At 39.1% G+C, this 22,049-nt stretch overlaps 1 protein-coding gene across 4 annotated transcripts in view; it reads left to right on the plus strand.

Annotated features, from left to right (window-relative positions):
• The window catches only part of FRMPD4 (FERM and PDZ domain containing 4), a 342,098-nt gene that overhangs the window by 304,955 nt on the left and 15,094 nt on the right, over positions 1-22,049 (plus strand). For all 4 annotated transcript variants that reach the window (XM_039550465.1, XM_019283039.3, XM_039550457.1 and 1 more), the window contains 6 exons: positions 5,453-5,498; positions 14,372-14,476; positions 15,675-15,782; positions 18,859-18,990; positions 21,050-21,169; positions 21,893-22,029. In XM_039550465.1, the coding sequence (XP_039406399.1) occupies positions 5,453-5,498; positions 14,372-14,476; positions 15,675-15,782; positions 18,859-18,990; positions 21,050-21,169; positions 21,893-22,029 (648 nt within the window). The remainder of the gene's footprint in view (positions 1-5,452; positions 5,499-14,371; positions 14,477-15,674; positions 15,783-18,858; positions 18,991-21,049; positions 21,170-21,892; positions 22,030-22,049) is intronic.

Below are 22,049 nucleotides of genomic sequence, written 5' to 3' on the forward strand. Positions count from 1 at the left end.
GATCCTGCAGTGTTGTAATAATCCCATCCTTATGTGTTTTATACTTTATGTGGTAGTGGTTGTTTCAAGCATCAATTACTTACACAGTTTTTAGGGTTCAGACATTCAATCAGGAATCTTGCAAAATTCCCAAGTTCTTGTGCAGATTGCTTCTGCTGTTGCAAGCCCTCACATATTTGATGGCAGACTTAAATTTTAATGACTTTGTGAAGCAGCAGTCTATGCAAATTAAACTGTAGGGTTCAGGAGTTCACAAGTTGAAGTTGCTTGGATGCCAAGAGTATTGCATTGACAGCTAGGCTAAGGACAGGTAATATCATTAACATCAGCAGCCACAGCTTTCCGAGTGTAATTGTGATGTCTCTGCCTTCTGATACCAGGGATTACAATGCACCATCCTGATCTCCAAAAATAAGACCTGAACACCATGATCTTTGTGTTCTGTGCTCTGTCATCTCCAGAAAATGGTATCCAGCTGATGCTCATCTCTTAAGTTGTTCTTCATATATCTGAAGCCAAATCTTGGCACCTTGGCCTCATATCCTCATCTTCTGTAACTATATTTCATGCACTGTTACCTGTCCTCCCTAAACTGGGACCCCAGACCTCACCTCTGTGGTGATGTACCTTATTTCATGAGCCTCCTGCTATGCTTCTTGCCTGCTGTGTTCCTGCAACTGTCTTCTGAGATGGAGCTGGGGATGTACTGCCACGTGAGGTATACCCTGCCTTGCCTGTGTGGTGTGATGGCAGGAATGCCCATCTCTCGCTGTGTATGGGATCTTCAGAGAGAATTCCCAGATGTCAGCTGAACAGGCAGAGACTGAAATCCCGTTACCACTCTTCCAGCAGTTGGTTCTGCCAGGTATTGGCAACCTCTTGAGAAAGTATAATTTTCTGTGTTCCCTTAAAATTTTTTTTGGAAAATATCCTCTTCCTAGGCTTGGAGAGCTCTCATGCTTTACCTGCTGCTAAAACAGTGATTTTCTATGGGTAGATGTAATTAAAAGACCAAAAGGGATCTGCCCAGAGTAGCATGGCTTCCAGCTTGGTGTAATCTTTTGTACTTGTCAATTAGAGTCATGGAACCATTGCCTGTAGTTTATGTGCTGCAGGGTTACCTTTGGAAATGGAAAGGGAAGAGCCCCACATACCATGGCTCTTGCTGGAGGAATTGTCTGGTGCAGAGGGCTTTTAGCTTGAGTGTTTGTGTTTGCACAGCACTGCTTCTCTTGTGACAAAAACAGCCCTGGGGAAAGGCACGCCCTTCTTAAAGCCTTTATCCCTGGATCCCTCCACATTGTTTCACAGGTGTCCATGAATACTGAGTTTGTTTGATAGTTTATCAAGGTTCCCCATGTCAACTCAGGCAGGTTGGCGTCATTACAGGACCTCAAGGCTCACTCTGTGTGTGTGCTGTGTGATAACAGCTGAGAATAAGGAAACCCTTAAATTGGGTCTACTCTGTCCCACCAAGGTCCTTCCAGAAGATGTCTCCAGCCCTGGAAATAAATCTGCCTGGATCTATGGGATCTCTTCCACAGGAACTGTTGCTCATGATAAAAGCCTGGGGAAGTGAAATTTGTAGCTTCCCTAGGTGAAGATAAATACTGTAAAACAGGTTTTATGTAAAAATGTATATACAGCTCAAATAAAAATGATCCTTAGTTGGAACTAAATTATTTTAAGGTCCCTTCCAACCCAAACCTTTCTCTGATTCTGTGATTCATTCTATGAAATAATTAAAAATGCACTACAATAGAGTGATTTTGCAAACTCTTTGCTCATTAATAGTGTGTTAATATTCATAATATTGAAAGACATCCAACCATTGAATGATTTTTCTCTAGCCTAGACAATAGAATTTGAAGATAATTTCTACTTTCCTTAGCTTTGAATAGGGCATTTGAGGTAACCTCTTACATTTTGTGGTTAGCTTCTGACCCATTGATTTCCATTTCCTTCAAAAACTTAGTGTAAACATGCTGCAGATCATGGCATCAAACTCCACAATTGTGGAATTCAGACCTTTCTTATCAGTAGTGAGACCCAAATTGAAACAGATGATTTTAAAATAGCTGAGAAAAAGTCTTTCAAAACAAGAGTTTCAGAATTTAATGTTCATTGCAAATGAAACAGCCAAGTTATGGTTAGAAGATTTTTTCTGAATTGCGTTCCCTGAAAATGGTATTATTTATTATAGCTTTAACTAATTTTTTATTTGTTCATCTTCAGTGGGAAAGAAACAAAGTATACCTCTAGTATGTAAAATTGCTAAAAGCTTTAAAATTAGCATAAAGAATTTTTCATTCTTCCTTCTTAAGAGCAATGTATGTACTTTTCCTACTTATATGCTATGTTTGCTGTAGGATGCATATGAATAACAGACCCACTTATTCTATTTGGCTCCCCCAAGTCCCTCATCTGCCTTTCCCCTTCCTCTCTTCCAGCTAGCAAGAAGCAGAAGAGAGGCAGTGATTTCCAGCTTCAAGTTCACAGAAGCTGGCATTGTAGCTGAATGTTAATGCCTCATGTAGCTCAAGATGCCTGATACTTAGTAATGCCACTTTAACCTTTATAATAGACATAATTTGATTCTCAAACCATCTATATTCTCTCCTTGTTGCAGCCTAAGTAGCTGTGAGGAGTAGTGAGAACAGACAAATAAAATCACCCCACAGGACACGGAGAAGGACAGAGAGATGAATCACAAGTTCCGATCAGAGTTTTTCAGATTTTAGCCTTGTTACCACTATTTGATTCTAATGTCAGGAAATGAAAGAAACATAAAGATATTTTGTTGTGATGTTGGTGTTAGCTGGTCAGATGGCAGAGTGCTCAAAAAGTCAGCAGCTTGTTTTCTAAGCTGGTATTGCAGATGTTTGGCCTTGAGTGACTCTAAAAGAGCACAGAAATAATTAGGTAGTTGTTAAATGAGTATGAAAGGTAATAAAATAACTGTAATAGATGCTTTTTTTTTTTAAATTTAGTCACATTTTAGATGAAGAAAGACATTTCAGGGTTAAACTAAGACTGCAATTAGTTTTTTTTTTAGCCTTTGCCACTATGTTTCAGGTATTGTTTAAAAGAAGTAGCTCACGTTTCAGTGTGATGATGTACCTTGTTTCTGTAAACATAACTGTCTGTATGTTCTACTGTCATGCACGGACATCCATTTGTCCACATACATTTAAGCTACAACTCACCGAGATCGCACGGTCAGTGATTCCATTGTTTTTCCATTCTCATGACATATACAATACATGGTATAATTGAGAGTCTCCAGTGCTGTGCAAGGTTTATTATATAGATTTATAGGATATGCCAGTCATACCGGAAGTAAAAAAGATGAGCTGTCCTGCGGAGTTCTGTCATCATTAGTTGAGAAAGATTTAAAACAAGCAGTGGAGTCATGACTGAGTACTGCAGATCAAAAAAGCTGATGATTAAATACTTCTTTTGTAACTGTGCTGTGTTTTGTATGTAGCACAAGTTTTATAGGAAGTGTTTACTCTAATGGTGAGGGATTTGTGTGTAGTGCTTGACACCAACTTTTTGAATGTTAACATGCTTGTGTCCAGATACTCCAAAGGGCCTTATTATAGCCTCAAATGTTGAATATATGATGCAGAGTCTAGCATCCTTCCAATGCAAGCATTTATCCTGTAAGAAAGTCTTGTCCACGAAATATATCTTTTGACCTTTTGGTTTAAAAAAAAGCACTTGCTAATCTAGGATGAATCTTGCCTGGCCTGACACCTGGACAGGTTTAATCCAAGAATAATGAAGAGCCAAAAAACATTTTCAGGAGAATCTGATTTTCGTTTTTAAAGACAACTGTCTAACGTAGCTGGACTGCAGGAGGCAGTGGTGGTGGTAATCATACACAGCATGAGAAACATAAAGTAGCGGGTTGAAAGTAGTTGAAAAGGTCACTTGGGCATGGTGCAGTTATCCCAGGGCTGCAGTTTGTCCCAAATCAACAACTGTGAGCTTTTCTGTCTACTTGTAGGCCTAGGTTAATACAGCAGTCACAACTGGATAGATAGCACAAAGATGCTGTGAAATTCTTGAAATAAATTACATTTCTTAACATGGATTTGTAGATTCCCAAAAAATGTGGTAATGGTACAAATATCTAATAAGAGAAGTAAAAATTGAAGCTCTAACTAATTTTTCTTTAGTTAACTGATATTAGGTCAGACTTTGCCCTTACATGACTGATGACTTTGATAAAAGTCGAATTTGTTATCCCTGTTGGCATTCAGTGGTATGTTGACTTCATCAAGTAGCGGCTGGCTTTCCAGACCAGTTTTCTGCCTTCAGTTTCTCCTCCTTTTTTTTTTGCCTTTTGGCTTTTTATTTGCATATGTGTGACTATGCCTATAAGGTGACCCTGTATAAGACCAATACAGTATGATTTTTTTAGTTAGTTCTGCTTAACAGGTCAAGCATACAAAATCAATTCCATGTCAATTTAGCCATGTAGTAAGTCACGTAAATAAATAATTTGTGTTTGAAAGTAGTAAAACCAAGAGAAATTTAATTCCATTTCAACCAAATGCAACTGACCTCTTCTTAGCTAGTATCACCCACTGCAACTATCTGATCAACACATAATACAAGAGATACTGACTATGATTGGCTTTTCTTCCTTCTTCTTCACTTAATCTTTATTTTCCCCAGTTATCCACCAGCCCCAACTACCCACCAAGAGTCTAAATATATGTATCATTTGACTAGACCACTTGGTCACATCAAGATTCCTAATAATTTCTTCTCTTTATCCTATAAATTGGTTGTGGATTTTTAGAGCTGTTCAGATGTTTTCCATTTACTAGTTTAATCCTAAAGAAGAGCTGTTTAAATGGAAAGAAAAACCTTTCCTTAGCAATACTGTAAAAATTTAAAAATTCTAGTGGGGGAATTCACCAAAGCTTAGTCTTTTTCCACCCATTTAAAAAGGTGAGCTAGAAAAGAAATGGTGGCTAAATTTTGTTCTCATTTTTGCTTTGAAGAAAACACTGCTGTCTTCAAATATATTTGGCTTGAAGTGTACAAGAGCTAGATGGTATAAAAAGTGACTTGCATTTGTAAAGTAGGTAAAAGAAATTCATAGACTACAGATGCTGAACTAATATGATTAATCAAAGGTTATTTCATTCTTGCTAGAGACAATCATTATTGCAGCATGCAGGTTTCTCTGATGAAGCAAAAAGTTTGTAGCATAAAGTGCAAAGTTAGGCCAATTTGTTAGATTGGAAAAAACTTCTTTCTTAATATCTATTGTTATTTTGACATATTATTAATCTCTGTACTGCTCTGCTATGTCATTGTAATAAACATTTTGCCATATTACTGCAGTTTTCTCCATTAAAAAGAAAAGCTGGTTATCTGTAGTCAGTAAAAGTATGACTCTCTACTTGATTTTACTTTTTTTTTCTTTTTATAGAAGCTGCAAAGAATCGATCCTCCTTACTGTTGTTCAACCTTACCCTGTAAGTATTGTCAGTGTTTTCTGAATTAGTTTCCTAGCAACATAGCAGCTTCTTTTTCTGCCCATATTCTGTTTGTGTCCCTACCTTATCTGTGCAATAAAAGTAAGTAAGTGCAGTAAGAGCTGTGCCTATTAAAGGTGCTGTTTAAGATGGCGTTACTGTGTCCTGAACTCAAAGGCTACATTAGTAAGCTAAAAAATAACAGTGTCTTTAAACTCATACCAGGAAGAATGACAGAGCAGAATGCTGAGTTCTGCTTTGATTTCTTGTTTGTTGCAGCTTCTGGGTTTTTCTTGATTCTGCCTTGGTCCCACAGAGTTACACTGCTGTAGCAAACCAGCTGTACCTTATCTAAGGGAGGGCTCTGTCTGCGTCTCTGGCTTGTGGAGGTGAGGGGAGAGCAGAGACAGACAGGCAATTGTGTGAGGTTGCCTTGAAGGCACTGGGAGAAACTGCAGCCCGCTTCAGAGCTGGTTGATGCGACATGCCTTTGCAACTCAGTGGTTTGTGGGAGTTTGTGACAGGTTCATGATGTGTCAGCTCAAACCCATCTCCCATGAAAAAAGGGGAGAAGCCAAGCCAGGGGAGGAAGCTCATCTGTCCATGCACAGCCATGTGTACATTGTGGGCTACTGAGGGGCCTCAGCCATGCATCAGGAGTAATTCAGATTCAGCAGGTCCGTTTGGCTCCCTGCTGTCTAGCTTGATACACAGCAGTTTTCATTATCAAGGGATAATTGCACCCTTTTCACGCAAGAATAAGAGATGAGGTGGATTTGACACAAAGACTTGAAAACAAGTTTATCTGATGAAGCTGCCAAAATGTACATCTTGCAAATGCAACTTGGCCCGTGCTGTGTGTCTTTGTACTAGTCATTAGCATTTCTGGTTAGTTTTGAGGTGGCCACTTGTCCTTCACCCTTTCTAGAAGCCAGTCTGCACTGCACCCAATTTGTGGGGGAAAAGCATGCATTCCACAGCAAAAACAGGCAGGGGCTGCCACCCTGCAGTAACACGACTGTCAGGAAGGTGATCTGGGATCAGGTCAATATCAGTCACCTTAAATGAAAACGCAGGCCTGGTCTGACTAAATAAAAAAAGCTTTAAAACTTGCTGCTTTAGGTCACAGTGGTTTAGGTCACAGTGAATATGTATAATACAGGGGAAAAGAAATCCCCAGCCACTTTTCTTTTATATGCAAGTTTCATCCATTGACAGACTTAATTCTTGTCTATAAATGTCAGGTGAAGAAAGGGCGTTTGCTTTAGTGCAGCTTTGTGTAGTCCTTAAAAGTGGACAACAAAGTGTAGCACTACATCTGGGAGGTGCTGTGACCTGTTATACTGCTGGTCTGAGGGCAAGCCTGTATGCACTGAACGTAAGGGAAGCTGAAACCCAAATAAATTGTGCACTCCATGTTCCATGGAAGAGCTTACAGCATAGGTACTCCTCCAGCCTTTAACCTGGAAAAGAAAGAAAGTCATGACCTGGTATCTTTACCAGGGGCAAGTCCTGCCTGACCACTGTAGTGGCTTTCTATGATGCAGTGACTGCATCAGTGGACAAGGGAAGGGCTACAGATATCTTTTATCAGGGCTTCTGTAAGGCCTTTGACACAGTCCTCCACAACATCCTTCTCTCTAAACTGGAGAGAGGGATTTTTGGGTGCACTGTTAGGTGCATGAAGATTTGTTGGATGTGCACATCCAGAGGGTTGTGGTCAACATCTAAGATGTTGTCCCGTTGGACATCAGTGACAAATGGTGTCCAGCAGGGGTCTGTAATGGGACCAGTATTATTTAATATCTTCATCAATGACATAGACAAAGGGATCAGGTGCATCCTCAGCAGATTTGTAAGTGACACCAAGCCAAGTGGGATGGTTGACACACCTGAAGGACAAGAGGGACTTAGACAGCCTCAAGAAATGAGCCCATGGGAATCTCCTGAGGTTTAACATGACCAAGTGTAAGGTGTTGCATGTGGGTCAAGGCAATCTCTGGTATCAATACAAGCTGGGGGATGAACAGATCAAGAGCAGCTCTGCCCAGAAGTACTAGGGGGTGCTGGTGGGTGAGAGGCTGAACATGAGCCAGTAACATGCACTTGCAGCCCAGAAAGCCAAACATGTCCAGGGCTGCATCAATAGCAGTGTGACCAGCAGGATGAGGGGGGTGATTCTGCCCTTTTATTCCGCTCTCATGAGACCCCACCTGGAACATTGCATTCAGCTTTGGGATCCCCAGCACAGGAAGGACATTGACCTGTTAGAGCAAGTCCAGAGGAGACCACTAAGATGATCAGAGGGATGGGGCACCTCTCCTACGGGGAAAGGCTGAGAGAATTGGGATTGTTCAGCCTGGAGAAGAGAGGGCTTCAGGGTGACCTGATTGCAGCCTTCCAGGACCTGAAGGCAGCCAACAACAAAGTTGGAGAGAGACTACTTACAAGGCATGTAGTGACAGGACAAGGGGCAGTGGCTTTGAACTGAGAGTAAGTTAAGATTAGATATTAGGAAGAAATTTTTTACTGTGAGGGAGGTGAGGCACTGGAACAAGGTGCCCAGAGAAGTTGCAGATGCCCCATCCCTGGAAGTGTTCAAGGCCAGGTTGGATGGAATTCTGAGCAACCTTGTCTAGTAGAAGGGGTCCCTGTCCATGGCAGAGGTCTTGGAACGAGGTGATCTTTGAGGTCTCTTTAATTCTGTCAGTCTGTGATTCACAGCTATTTGTTCAAGCTAAGGATGGCACTGAAACACATTTCTGTCAGCTGTTTGGACTGATGTGCCGATTTTGTACATGAATTTGTATTGCCCCACTCTGGTATGTCTGTCAGAGTCCCCTGGTTCTACCTCAGCAGACAAAGCACTTGTGTTTTTGGGGGTCATGGACATTTAAGCTCATGTAGGCATGAAGATCATCTCCCCAACAATGTGCACAGAGCAGTTAGAAGATGAGATTGATGTATGCATGTTGGTGCTAGCTTTAATTGGCCCATTTTTACCCGCAAGTTGGGATGCTTAGTGAAATGAACTGGTGCAGAGGGCCTTGACTGCAGGACTGTTGCATGCGGCAGATCTTGTCTGTGCAATATATTTGTATCTCCCTACCTGTCCAGACCAGGGTCTTATTGATTCATAGCATCCTTCCATTACCATTTCCAAGTTTTTCTGCAGTGGAAACAAGGGTGTCTGTAGGGATGTGGAGTAGATGCCAGTGTGTGCAGCCAAGTTTTGGCCCTGGAGTGGTGCAAGACCCCTCAGTCTATGCAAACCTTGGGCTGCAGTTGCCTTGGTACTCCTGAGTCACTTCGAACATCTGGTCCATGCTGGCCCTCACAGTGCCACAACATTGCTGTCAGTAGTGCCTGAACTTCGGCATCTCTTTCAGCCTTGCAAGCCCTGGGTGTTGCTGCACTCCAGCTGTGTGCCTGTCCTGGTCTTCTGTGCAGGGGATCCTCTGACAAACACTGTTTGCCTTACTGTTTGGGAACAATATGGATCTCTTCAAAAATTATCATGCACATGTATTTTCCCTATTCCTTTAATTTTGCCTCCTCCATGTTTTGTTTTACTATTTTGCCAATTAAACAGGAATGATGAAGTAGAAACCAGACAAAAGAAAATAAGAGCTTTTAAATAAAGACTGAATTTCTTCCCCATTCTTGGCAGAAATACATCTCTACAAACATTTCATCGATCTCTTTTCTTGATGGTGATTTTCCTTCTACCATTGCATGAAAAATATCTGCCAAGATGGATTACAAGAGTGCTATTTCTTAATTGGTTTTATTTGCGCTATTTAGAGTGTGTTTTGATTTTACATTTAAGTAACCATCCTTTATGATTGCAGGTGAAAGTAGACATAATCTAGATTTATAGTACTCTGTAGTTCACTTAGTACTCTTTGAAAGCTTTTGCAGATCCTTTTTGCTTAAATGTATTCAGTTTTGTTTAATGCTTAAACACATTAAAACACATTAAAATTTCATTTTAATTATGACCAAGCCAAAGCATTAGGCTATCTTTTTCTTTCCATCAATCTGCAAATCTCTGCTAGGGGTTCTTTCCACCAGTGCTCATAAGGAGGTCACCGAGCAGCTCAAGCAGTTGAAGCAGTTCAGAGTTTTGATTTCTGGAAGTATGGCATTTGATTATAATTTCTGACTGTTTTATTCTGTAAATAAACTATCATTCTGATTGTTGCCTTACTAAGTTTTAAGCATTACTTACTGTTTTAAGCATTACTTGCCTGTTTGATATTCTTTCAGATTTTATGTGCAGAGATCATTTGATAGGTTGCTTTCCTGATTAATCTCTTAAGTTCCTTGGGTGAAGTCCAGGCCCAGCTGAGATCTAGTGCATTAAATTTTGCAACGGGAAAAAGATAGGATCTTCTGTTTTGAAAGAGATGCTTCTTACTATAACATGATTATACTTCTGAGACACAACAGTTGCAGAAATACTACAATAAATAACATTTATGGATCATAATGATTGTGGCAACAATCTTATTGAGAGTCTGTGGCACTAATGATCAGAATGTGACTACCATCTAAAAATGGTAAAATATAAGTAATACAAATAATAAAATACAATTGTCTATGATAGATTGCCAACTTTTTAGGAGAGAACCCAGAACTGACCACTATTGCAGCAATTAAATTTGTGCCAAGAGTTTAACAAAGAAATACTCCTGATGATGGTCTGTCAGTGCCATGTGGTTATCACAAATTACTGTGTGGTAAAACTTCTCTGCATTATTTCTTCCACATCCCTACTTGCTCTTCTACAATGCTCTTGTGAGCCAGTGTAGTTGTTTCAGCCTTGTTCACAGCTACGAATTGCAATATTTAGTTTGCCTTTGGGCATTTTGTCCTGTTCCACTTAGTAAATTTGATTCTTCCTCTTACCTTTTATTTGCTTGTTAAATTTTGGCACTTGAAATTGGTGTTAGGGGTGAACCAAAAAGTCAACACATTCGTTGAATTCATGCAATTTTTTCTTTATTTTCTAGCAAACTTAATGTTTTGTATTAAACTAATGACTATTTTAAAGTAACAAGCTTAAAATTTATTGCATAGATACACTCTGTGGCTATTTCAAAACTACAATATTTCTGTAGTTTTAAATGAAGTATTTCTGATGCTTACTGTCACAGAACAGGTTTTCTTTTCACCTTGTGACTGTCCTATACTGCTGTCATTTTATTCTTTTATGATAGCTCAGTACTACACAGTGCTCTTCTAGCTACTAAATCCTTCTTTTTCTTGAACACGAGTAAAGGTTTTGTTGTTGCAGCACCTCTACTGGCAACAGCACTCAAAGGGGCTTTTTCAGGAAATAAAAACCACTTCCCTTGCAATCTCCCCCAAATTATAGTTTACCTGCAAAAGTTCACGAAGCACTAGACATTTTTATTTTCATCAAGAAAGTTTCCCTCAAAATGTAGGATATTATTTCTAAGATCTATCAAATAATGACCCACTCTAATGCTGCTGACAAATACAGGATCTAATTTTGAGAAGTCTAGAAAATGAGAAGGTAACATTTTCCAGAAAGCCTTCTCTGCAATCTTTTGTGTTTTGACCCTGCTGATGGGATGCCCATTGACTGCAGTTGCTATAAGCAGGGTTCAAAGTAGGGTCTAGATCTCTGTGCAGTGCTTCATTTTTCTTGTTAGCAGTTTCTCCAGGTAGTGTTGAAATGATCAGCTGATTTTTTTCCTTTGAATTCTGTGTAAACAAGTAAAAGTTATTTAAAATGCTGATAAATTTGAGGTTTTAATAGGAAATAGGGCTTAGGTCACACAGAGTAAAGTTTGGGGTGTTTTGAGTTATTTTGACTCCTTGTTAAAATATGTGCCCTCATTTTGCAGAAGCCACTAATTAAGCTCTTTTTTATCTGTGACAATGCAAATACTTTACTTGCAGTGATAGATGTTCTGCATTAGTGTAAACACCTCCTGCTTAAGGTCATTAACTGAGGATAATGGCGTCCATTTGGCTAAAACAGAGCATCAGAAATAAATGAACCTGGCACTATGACAATCATTAAGTGATAGCATTCTTCTACAAACCTAAAGACATTAAAATAGAATAGAGCTGCACATCATCTTGCAGAGGCTTTGTTAGTCAAGCGAGTTCTGACAATCAAACCCAACTGTTTTCCTAGGTATTTGCACATCCTTTGGAAACACTTCTATTCCCAAGGAGAAAATATCAAGTGTCAAGTTGATGCAGAGGTAGAAACAATGACATTGCGCAATTAAATGCAAAAGCTGTGCTATTACTCAAACCTTTAAACAGCAGAGAATATTCTCCCAAATACCTGGCCCAGCTGTTTCATTTTCTTATACCCATGGTTTATAGTTTGGAGCTTTTTGGAGAACAATCTGCTTCAGGCTCACCCAGAGTGCCTGGCAAAGGGCCAGAGTCCTTCCCATGTCACCACAGCAAAAGTGGAAATGGAAGGAAGCCTCATGTTTTACGGTAGACCACATGTCCTCCCCTGGCTGTGCAATGTGTACGTTAAACCCCACATCCCAGAGGGGTCTCAGGAATTCACATATGTTCAGATCTTTAGTTGTCCTGAACTCTCCCACTGCATTTTTTCAATAACATAATTTAAGTGTTTATGCCTCCCGCAAGTGACTTTTGAGGTTGTAGAGAGGAAAAGAAAGAGGTTGTAGAGAGCGACAGGGACACATAATGGTTTGCCAGATTTGTTGTATGGGAATAACCTTGCCAGAATCCAGAAAAAATTTGGCAGTCTGCCTGTTAAGAGAGGCCAGACTGGTGACTCATCTGTAATAAGAGCAAACAACAGTACAGAGCTTCTTTCAGCAAGAATAGTAAGTGAAAGCCACTCTTTTCCCTGTGTTCTTGCAAGGGAAAGCTAGTAGCCTAATCCTGCAGCTGTGCTGCCCTGTGGCAGTGGAATCAACAGTTTGCAGTCTATTTCTTGGGTGCCAAATAGACAATTCCCCTTACTGCAGAGGGGAATACATGGAGAGGAGGAAAACTGGAGAAGGCGTCTCTAGAGTTGTTATATTAATCATGGCACTATTTTATACTGTGTCTTTCTAGGAATTCATCTCCAGAGTACAACATGTAAGCTGCTTCAGCATCTCCGTGTTGTCCCCTCTTGCTGTGGAAGTCAACAGGGTCCCCTGTCCTGAGACACTTTCTTTTTTTTTTTTTTTTTTTAACTTCCTCTCTTTTTTGGTGGTTGTTTCAAAAGTTCTGGGGACCTTCCACTTTTTTCAACACTGACTCCAGAATCTGGGCTCGGTTTGTTCATGGGGTTTAAATTTCTGTTATTTACAAGTATTGATTATTGTGTGGTCATCTGTGCTAGAGAGGTAAAAAAGAACGAACTATGAAAGTGAAGAAGCATTTATTTTTATTTCTTGATTCTATTTTGTGCCTCAGGAATTACTGGATGTCTCTGATACTTCCTGGGAGAATGTGGCAGTGTTTCCTTGTTCACTGGTTGATACTGAGCCTATGGTACCATGTTTTCAATGTGATAATAAATTAGAGTCATGCAGAAATGAGCTAGAGATTTCTTCCTGCTAGTTACTATAAACAAGGCTTCTGCATCACAAGAAAATAACTTTTAAAGCAGTTTCAGCAGAGATCAGAGACAGAAACAGAGGAGCATGTAGCCTTGGACCACTCCATAACTCCTGCAGATTGTTAGTTGAATCAAAATTTGAGTGATCGCAACAAGACTTCCCATGTTTACAGGGACAGCTGTCATGCCACATTGATCATCACGACTTGTGCCTATGCTTATTTCTCACAGGCAAACCAACATGACTTAAGACTTTATTCAAAACTAGTAAGGCCACTTCTCAGGACTTAGACTAAGATTCTGAAAATCTTAATTCATATTTTCCTGGAAAAAATGGACCAAAACCTGGCCCAAAAGAGCCCAGTGTCTTTCAGCCAAAGCGAGAAAGTCTTCCATTGACCCCTATCATGGTTATGAAGTGAGGCAATGCCAGAAGCACTGTGTTTGTAACTGACCTGTGAATAAACCACCCTTGCTTCTGCTGCTGAAATGGAAATCCCATTGACTGTGAATATTTAATTTGTTACTAAAAAGGAGTTGTTATTCAAGCTTCTCAAGTGAGGAGATTTTTTTTCTCAGGGGCTGAAAACTTGATCGCAGGTGAACCCATTGCATAAGGTAGTAGGTAAAAGTCAAGTAGGTCCCAGAAGAAAATTTGGAACGCGTCTACATTTCTAATTCATGAAGCCCTACAACATATCTGACCTATTGAAGGCATGCCTTGCACAGGGTGTGTTTAAGGGATACCTTTAGGGGAAGTCTGCTGGCCTGCAGGTGCCTCTTGGTGGTTTTCACCTGTGTTTTGAAGAGGGCAAATACAGTGAGATGCCACTGCATTTGGAGACCTCCCAGACACGTTTTTGGCAAAAGCAGTGTGTATGTCTATCCAGTAGATCACAGATTGTGCAAAGATTTTCCATTCAGTCTGTGAAGGAAGGGTCACTGGTAGGTCACTGCTCTGTGTCCATTCATGCAGACAAGGTTGGGTGACAGCAGTCATTGTGGGAGCACTACAGGAATTTGTGTGTATGCCTAGAACCCTTCTCATCACTCCAGTCTGACAGTGGGATAATTTTCAGTATGTTCAGTATGCATTGGTGTTTCCTTATGTGTATGTACATATGTGTCACCTCAGGATGCATTATGGTTTCACTGTATTTCCATTCTTCTGTATACAAAATGTTGCTGTATGCATGGAGTTCCCAGTGTATAAGAAACAGGGGGAATAACTGAAAAAGAAAAGAAAGGTTTTAATTTGAAGTTATATGATATATCTTGTCATCATCTTTTCTTCCAGTCTCCTAAATCAGCTTTTATTAGTGCTGCAAAAAAGGCAAGATTGAAGTCCAATCCTGTTAAAGTGCGCTTCTCTGAAGAAGTAATTATCAATGGCCAGGTGTCGGTGAGTGTTCAGCTATTTAACCTCAGAAAGGATTGAGCATTTCATCCAAAGGTACAGCTCAAGCCTGGAAAGGGAGGTAGAAACAACATGGTAGAAACAGTGGTGACAGGCTTGCAAAGAGAAGGTTTTTCCTGTTTCTGAAGTTTTCTAAAGATCTTTTTTTTTAAAGCTCATTAGGCTCAAAATTTCATGAAAAATTTATCCCTTAGAATTAAGATGCTAGTGAATTCATTTTGTAGTGATAGCACATATGTTTGTCGTTATAGTCTTGATATTGCTTGCTTGTTTCTTGGTTTTTTCAGATCAACTTTACTTTCACAAAACCCATAAGCTCAAGAGAAGTACCATGTCATAAAAACTGATTACGATTACCTCACAGACCCCTTTAAAATTTGTTTTATCTCCTTGAACTTATTGTTTCCAGACTGCAGGCAATGTCAGCCTCCCTTTGAGAGACACTGAACTCCACCTTAGACATGAAGTCCCAGCTCATTTTCATTTTCATAATTTTCCAGAGCATCATTCCACACTGATGTCTTTAGCCAACTCTCTTCCAAACCTAAATTGATACTGCTTTTTTTCTATAGCAATTTCTGCTTTTTAAAATAAAAAGAAGCAAACAAAAACCCCCAAGATTTGTTTCTGTTTCCCTTCCTTTTTCCTCTTTATTTTGCTATACTGGTAATGATCCATCAAATTAGGTAGCAAGGTCATATGTTGCTCTTCTTAAATGATGAAAGATATTAGCATTTAATATTCACCTAGAAAGAAAATGTAAACCACCTGGATTGTAATCCTTACTAACAAACTGTAGTTTCCATTTTTTAGATTGAATACACTAAGTAGCTCACTGTATTCAGAGAAACAGTAATCCATTTCTCTGTTTTATTGAAAATTTTTCAACTTCAGAGGTAATATTTATCATCAGAGAGACAGTATTTAGGGAAAGACAGTACTCGAAGCCAGACATAAAATCTATGTGAACAATTATATTTTTCCAGGACAGAGACCTGCAGAGGGCAGCTGTAATGAGCATGGCTAGACCCTTGCAGGACATTGATATTTCTGCTTTCAGTTTGGGCCAACACCTTCCTTCTCTGTTGTTGCCTTTCCATCAGAATGATGTACTTCTTTACAGAACAACGTTTATATTTCTCTTGTTGCATGTTGTAATCTGATTCACTAATTTGCTTGACAGGAAACAGTTAAGGACAACTCGCTTCTTTTCATGCCAAATGTTCTAAAGGTATATCTTGAAAATGGACAAACCAAATCTTTCCGTTTTGACTGCAGCACTTCAATAAAGGTAAGCCAGCTATACCTTGATAGGAGACCTTCAGTAATCATCATTTACTTGGAATGCTTTAAGAACAAAATTACTGGTGTGTTCAGTTGCGGCTGGACTCTTAGCTCAGAAATAATGAGGATTTTGTCCATTTTTCTGCTGCTAAAAACATACTTCGTTGTCAGTGAAGAAGTGATCATTTTAATGTGCTTGGAGCATGATCAAAATTATGTGGTTGTATCATTTTGTTATGCTGCCAAAATAGCATGATTTGTCAGCAAAAGTCAGGAGCTAAGAAGATTAAGATGTTGGTTGCTGATTGAATATTATCTAGCTTATCATTCAGTGAACTTAGGATGGGATGTTGTAGGGTTGTGTTGGTGATGAATTACTTGCCTCAGTGCAGTGCCCTTTACACTTTCCATAGCACATGTCACATGCAGAAATAAAAAGATAAAGCCCTGGCACAGAGTTGAGTCTGCCAGGGAATGTCTGTGACACTAATGCATGTGGGTTCCTAAATCAGAGGCATCATCAGCATCTGCGAGAGCCTTGGAGTAGCATGGTAAGCAGCAGGACTAGTGCTATTGGGCATGCTGCTGATCTCCCAAGCATTACTGTTTGGGGAAACTAGTTTCAACATGGATTGGTTACCAAATCTAGCTCACTGCATGGTTGCTTGCACACTTGGGACACTGAGACATGAGAGGTGCATGGGTGGGAATGATCGATGAAGGCTGGGGATACAGTTCTGCATTGCCAGCTTTTGGTAGTTTTTAGGAATTGTAAAACCAGGCATATTTGAAGAAAGGCTGCCTTTGTGCTCAGTGTGATACAGCAGCATGCTCAATCAGAGCAGCAAAGAGAGTTATTAACTAAGGCAGACAAGAAACTTACTCCAGTCTGATAAACAGACACTAAAGACACACCGGTAAAACAGACATTAAAGTCACACTTAAAAATGAGCTGCCACATTTGTTAATAAATGTAGCATATATGCTTTAGGCATAAATTGAATGCAAGTAATGTAGGTTGAAAGCATTCCATCCATGGGTTACATCCATGGGATACTGAATTCCTTGAGTCCCTCTGAAAATTTGGTTAGGTGAAGAAATAGGAGACGAGTCATGTAGATAGTGAGGTCTCCATACCCTTCTAAGGAGCACAAGCCCACTTTCTAGTATTTTCTGTTATGAGCATATAAACAACCAACCTATTCCAGGATGTTTTGCCCCTGAAGACCAGTCTTTGGCCATCACATTACATTACATTACATAGGTTTCAGTAGTTCTGTCATGGATGTGTCATGTACTATCAGACCAAATGTCAGATCTGAAGTCATTGGCACAGATACCCATGTGGTCTCAGTTACCTAGCTGTATTGATGCTGTAAACCTGCTTTGACCTTAGTCATTTTGACTATTGGTAGGAATAATTTCCTTTGCATCTAATTCAGGCAGTTATGTATTCTGAGGCCTGCACAGCTATAAATGACATATTCTTGCATGTGTGTGCATATTCCTCAGTGCAGATAGGTGGGCGTGGATTGTTGCTTCGTTGCTTAACTGAGGTGAAGTAGACATGCCCCAGGTGAGTCAAGGTAAATGCAGGTTTTTTCACCTCTAGAAGTCCAGTAGTTCACCACTTAAAAAGGAGGGTGCAAGCAGTACCTAACCTGCAGTCCTCACTTTCCATGTTGCTGGGTCATAGCAGCTGGGCTGACTTAAGTTGCCAGATGAGAGGATGTCTAACAAAAACTTTGGTGCAGTAGTTCAGAGGCTGTGTGCCTTAGCCTCATATTTTAAAAGGTCCAAGACAGCTAGTGGTAGAAAGCAATGAGATTATTACCCTCTCTTAAAAGCTTATATTTAGTATTATGCTGCTTCATGTCACTGTTATGCCCATAGTTTTTAGCATAGTTTAGAAACATAAATAAAAGTATGTTTCATATGTAAGCAATAAATTCCCCATTAGTCAGAATAGTATAATATTAGCCTCTATTATTTAGAGTGATTGCTTGCAATTCATTCATACTCTCTTATATTCTCTGTATTGTAGAGAGCTCTCCCCATTCTCTCTCATACATTTTTTCGTCCTTCCACCAGTTTGGTCTTGATTTTCCATAAACACACTCTAATTGATCAATTAATCTTCTTAAATTACGTTAGAACCCTTGGATTACAATTTGTCACGATCTGCTTAGTAAGTCCTATCCATCTGGATACTTACGTATATCTGACAATCTTTCAGATGGAAAGAAATGTTTTAATCTTGTCACCAGCATACTGTGAAACTATTTCTAACTGATGACTTATTATGTATTTCTTTTTCCTACAGCATTCACTAAAGTAAAAGATACCTTGATAGATAATATTAATAATCTACATACATTTACAAAGTGTTATATGAAAGTAAGGTAGGGATTAGTTGAATGGATTTGTGAAGAGGTTTGTTTCGTTTTTATTTTAGATGCAGTCATTCTCAAATTAACTATCCTTAGACATAATTCAGTATGAAAAAAGCTGATCAGGAGTCTCTAAAAATTGATATGATCCATCAATTTAGAGCTATTGTTCTGCACAGGTATCATCATCATTGACTTTTCTGTCAGCATTTAAAACTCGAGAAAACCCTTTTCCATAAGAACAAATAAAGGCCATTCATCTAATTTTTTTTTGTTGAACGTATGAATTTGATTTGTCTGCTTGATGTCGTGGCCCCAACAAAGGGAGGAGAACAGTAATAAGACCATCTCTCCTTTGCTGATGGGTTTTATTTCCAGGGAGACAGATGTGATTTAAGGGCCACACCAGTATAATTTACATGTTAAACCACAACAGAATGTTATCCATTCCCAGCAATCCCATTAATGTATTTCTCACATTCATATCTGTTACCATCTTGGGGATGTTTGATTATAAAGAAGCTGATTTTTCCCTGGATGAATGGTTGTGATTTCCTAGAAACTTGCGCAAATCACGCACAAAGCCTTGGCTTCTACCCTGTGCTGGGTACATGCAGGGTGTGTGGCAGGGAGGAACTGGGTCCCAAGCACTTTGTGAACTTAAACACTTTTTATAAATCCTTTGTTAATTAGGATGTCATCTTAACACTCCAAGAAAAGCTTTCCATCAAGTGTATTGAACACTTCTCCCTAATGCTGGAGCAGAGAGTTGAAGGATCTGGAACGAAACTCCTTTTGCTACATGAACAAGAGACTCTAACTCAGGTTTGTGTAATAGTATATGAAAACAGATGTTAATGAGAGGGGTTAATCAGTAATTCATCCATCTTTTTAATTACTCAAGTGAGTTAGCTGCAAGGTTTATAGTGTGATACAGTCTATCAAATAGCTGGGATATTTAGATGTGATTGTAAGAATAAGGTTCTCAGAGGAATTCTCTGTTATAAAAACATCATATTTAATTGCTTTATTGGGCCTTTCAAAAATATTAGGAATTAAAAAATCAGTCTGAAATCTGAAAAATACTTATCTAGCCTTTTCATATCATATGAGGCCCAGCTAATGAACATACTCAACAGTTGGCAAACCCGTGGTAACAGTTCTGAGAACAGTCTGCCCAAATTTCTTTAAAAGCCTTATTTTGATATTTGGTTGTAATCTGATTATACAGATCTGTGTCTGGGTGACAGGGAATGCTCCTCTTTCTGATGAAGTCAGGTTTGGCTTGCTTACACAGAGATACATTATGTCACTTCAGTGATGATGAATTGTGACACAGAAAATGTTGGTGTGACTTTCTTCCTTAGATCAGGGAAGTGTGACTAAAGTTAAAGTTGCTTCACAGTTACCAGCAGAGTACCCTGATTTTATCTGCTTATCGTTTTGCCAAATTGTTTAGCCTGAAATTTCCTATTCTATTTCTGTGTTTCAGGAGAACATTAGTATTTTTTAAATTTCAGCTAAATTGGAAAAAGAAGGAAAAAGGAGAAATGGATTCTTAGATGGGGAAAAATACTTCATTTAAATGACAGAATCCCTGTAATTATAACTAGAGTCTGTGCAATGGTATGAAGGAGCTTAGTTTACCAGCTAACAGTCTTTCCAGCATTTTCTAACCTTTAAGCACTTGCTTTTGCCATGCTAACATTCTTTCTTGAGGGTATAAGCTACTCAGTGATTGCACAATAACCAGCAATACTCAATACTTGTCTTCCTAGCCTAGCTATCTCCTTGAAGTTATTGGTAAAATTCTCACTGAAATCAGAAACATCAGAATAAACCAGCATAGTGAGCTTTCAAAAATCCCATCTGGAGCTTTTATTTATGTACAGAGTATGTCTATATACTTAGGAAAGAGGTGAGACAACCTGAGGTAAATAGACCTTGTGAAAATTGTTTGAGCAAGACAGAGATTTCATTGGAGATTTTTAAAAGTATAGTTTTGTCAAGTAAAGATGTTGATTATAAAGTACCCTAACTACATTAGCCTAATTGAATAAATTACATAAACTACATTAGTTCTGAGGGTTTCTTCTTTGGAGTTCCTGTAAAATCAGCAATACTTTAATTTGCCATTATAATGTTGCTGCTGACCATGACTTACAGTGGTGGGTTTGGATTGTTACCCTTTCATCTAGTTACTCATTAGCTATGCAATGGTCTCCTGTGAATATACCCAGATTACAGAGTTAAATGCTTAAAAATGTTTTGCTGACCAACACAAAAGCAGACTTTTTAATTTTTTAATGTATTGGATCTCAGTCAGAAGTTATGGAGTCGATCTCTTAATCCAGAACAACGCAGGAAAAGACCTAGTTTCTTGCAAATTGTCTGATGGATTAAAACAAGCAAGAGAAAGTGAGAGTAATAGCTGCCAAGTTAGGCCTCACCTGTGTTCTCAGTCTAAGAAATAAAATGTGACCTCTCCCCAAACACCTAACGCTACCTGTTTATGCATATTTTAGTCCTGCTGGAGCTCAACTAAGCTTGTATTTCACTTGGATGGTTTTTGTTAAGATGTTTTATCTCTGTTCTTTCACTCTGGTTTTGAGTGAATTCTGTTGCTTTGAGGATGAGTTGTATCAGGTAGACATGCCTGTATGAGTCTAAAAGTCTTTCCACAAGATTATATATATAAGATGTTCTTAGATGAAGAACTTAATAAGTAGCCCATGGCAAAGGTCTTTTTTGGGCAGAATTATTTTTCTTGCTATGTCAGGGCTCTGGAGCAGGGTAACATTGCCCAAGATCTTGTTCCACCAGGGTTGCCAAGCTCTAATATTTATCTGTCTATTTATAATATCTAATTATTGCACTGTCCTAGGTGACCCAAAGGCCAAGCTCGCATAAGATGAGATGTCTTTTCAGGATTAGCTTTGTTCCAAAGGATCCCATTGATCTTTTAAGAAGAGATCCAGTTGCTTTTGAATATCTCTATGTACAGGTAAGTGAAAGCGCAGTGATTGCTAGTGTAAAGGAGAATAAAAAAATACACTTACTATATATATGAATTTACATCTTCACATAGAAAAGCATGGTTGCAGTAAATCCTGGCTTTTATTTCTGCTGCATAAAGCCAATGAATGCACTTGGGGAATGTACAAATCTCTGTCATCTGCAAAGTCCGCTTTCTTCATAAGTCTCTCCAAGTAGTAATGCTTTGATATCTTTCCAAAATATATTTGGCTTTAGAGAAGAGTGAAGCTGAATTAATTGTTAATACTTATTTATGCTACTGTAATATCAAACAGAAATGATGTCTGAAAAGGAACTTCCAGTAAAGTGGATGGGAAAACTGATGTACAAGCAATGTGGTTCTCCTGAATATCTCACCGGGTAGAATCCTGCTATCCTGAGTCCAGATATACTGATATGCTCCCAGCACTCTTTGTGATGGAGGATTACTCTTCTCTCCAGGAAGGCTGAAGAGAGCCTAGATCAAAATAATCATGCCTTTTGCTCTGTGGCAGAAATACTGGTATTTTTCATTAGTGCCCATATTGTGAATAACTGACACTTCTAAGAGCAAAAACACAGTCCTACGTCTGAGTTAGGGGTTACTTTTCATGAAGTGTTAATTAAAAAAAAAAAAAGAAGAAAAGAACAGTAATTTATTGTCAGTGCAAGATTTTTTAACATGACGCTCCCTCTACTGGTTCTTTGGCAGAGCTGTAACGATGTGGTTCAGGAAAGATTTGGACCAGAACTGAAATATGACATTGCCCTGCGGTTGGCTGCATTACAAATGTATATTGCAACTGTGACCACCAAGCAAACTCAGAAAATCTCCCTCAAATACATAGAGTAAGTTGAGTATGCTGTGT

Source organism: Corvus cornix, chromosome 1 (genome assembly GCF_000738735.6).
Source record: "Corvus cornix cornix isolate S_Up_H32 chromosome 1, ASM73873v5, whole genome shotgun sequence".
Classification (NCBI taxonomy): Eukaryota; Metazoa; Chordata; class Aves; order Passeriformes; family Corvidae; genus Corvus; species Corvus cornix.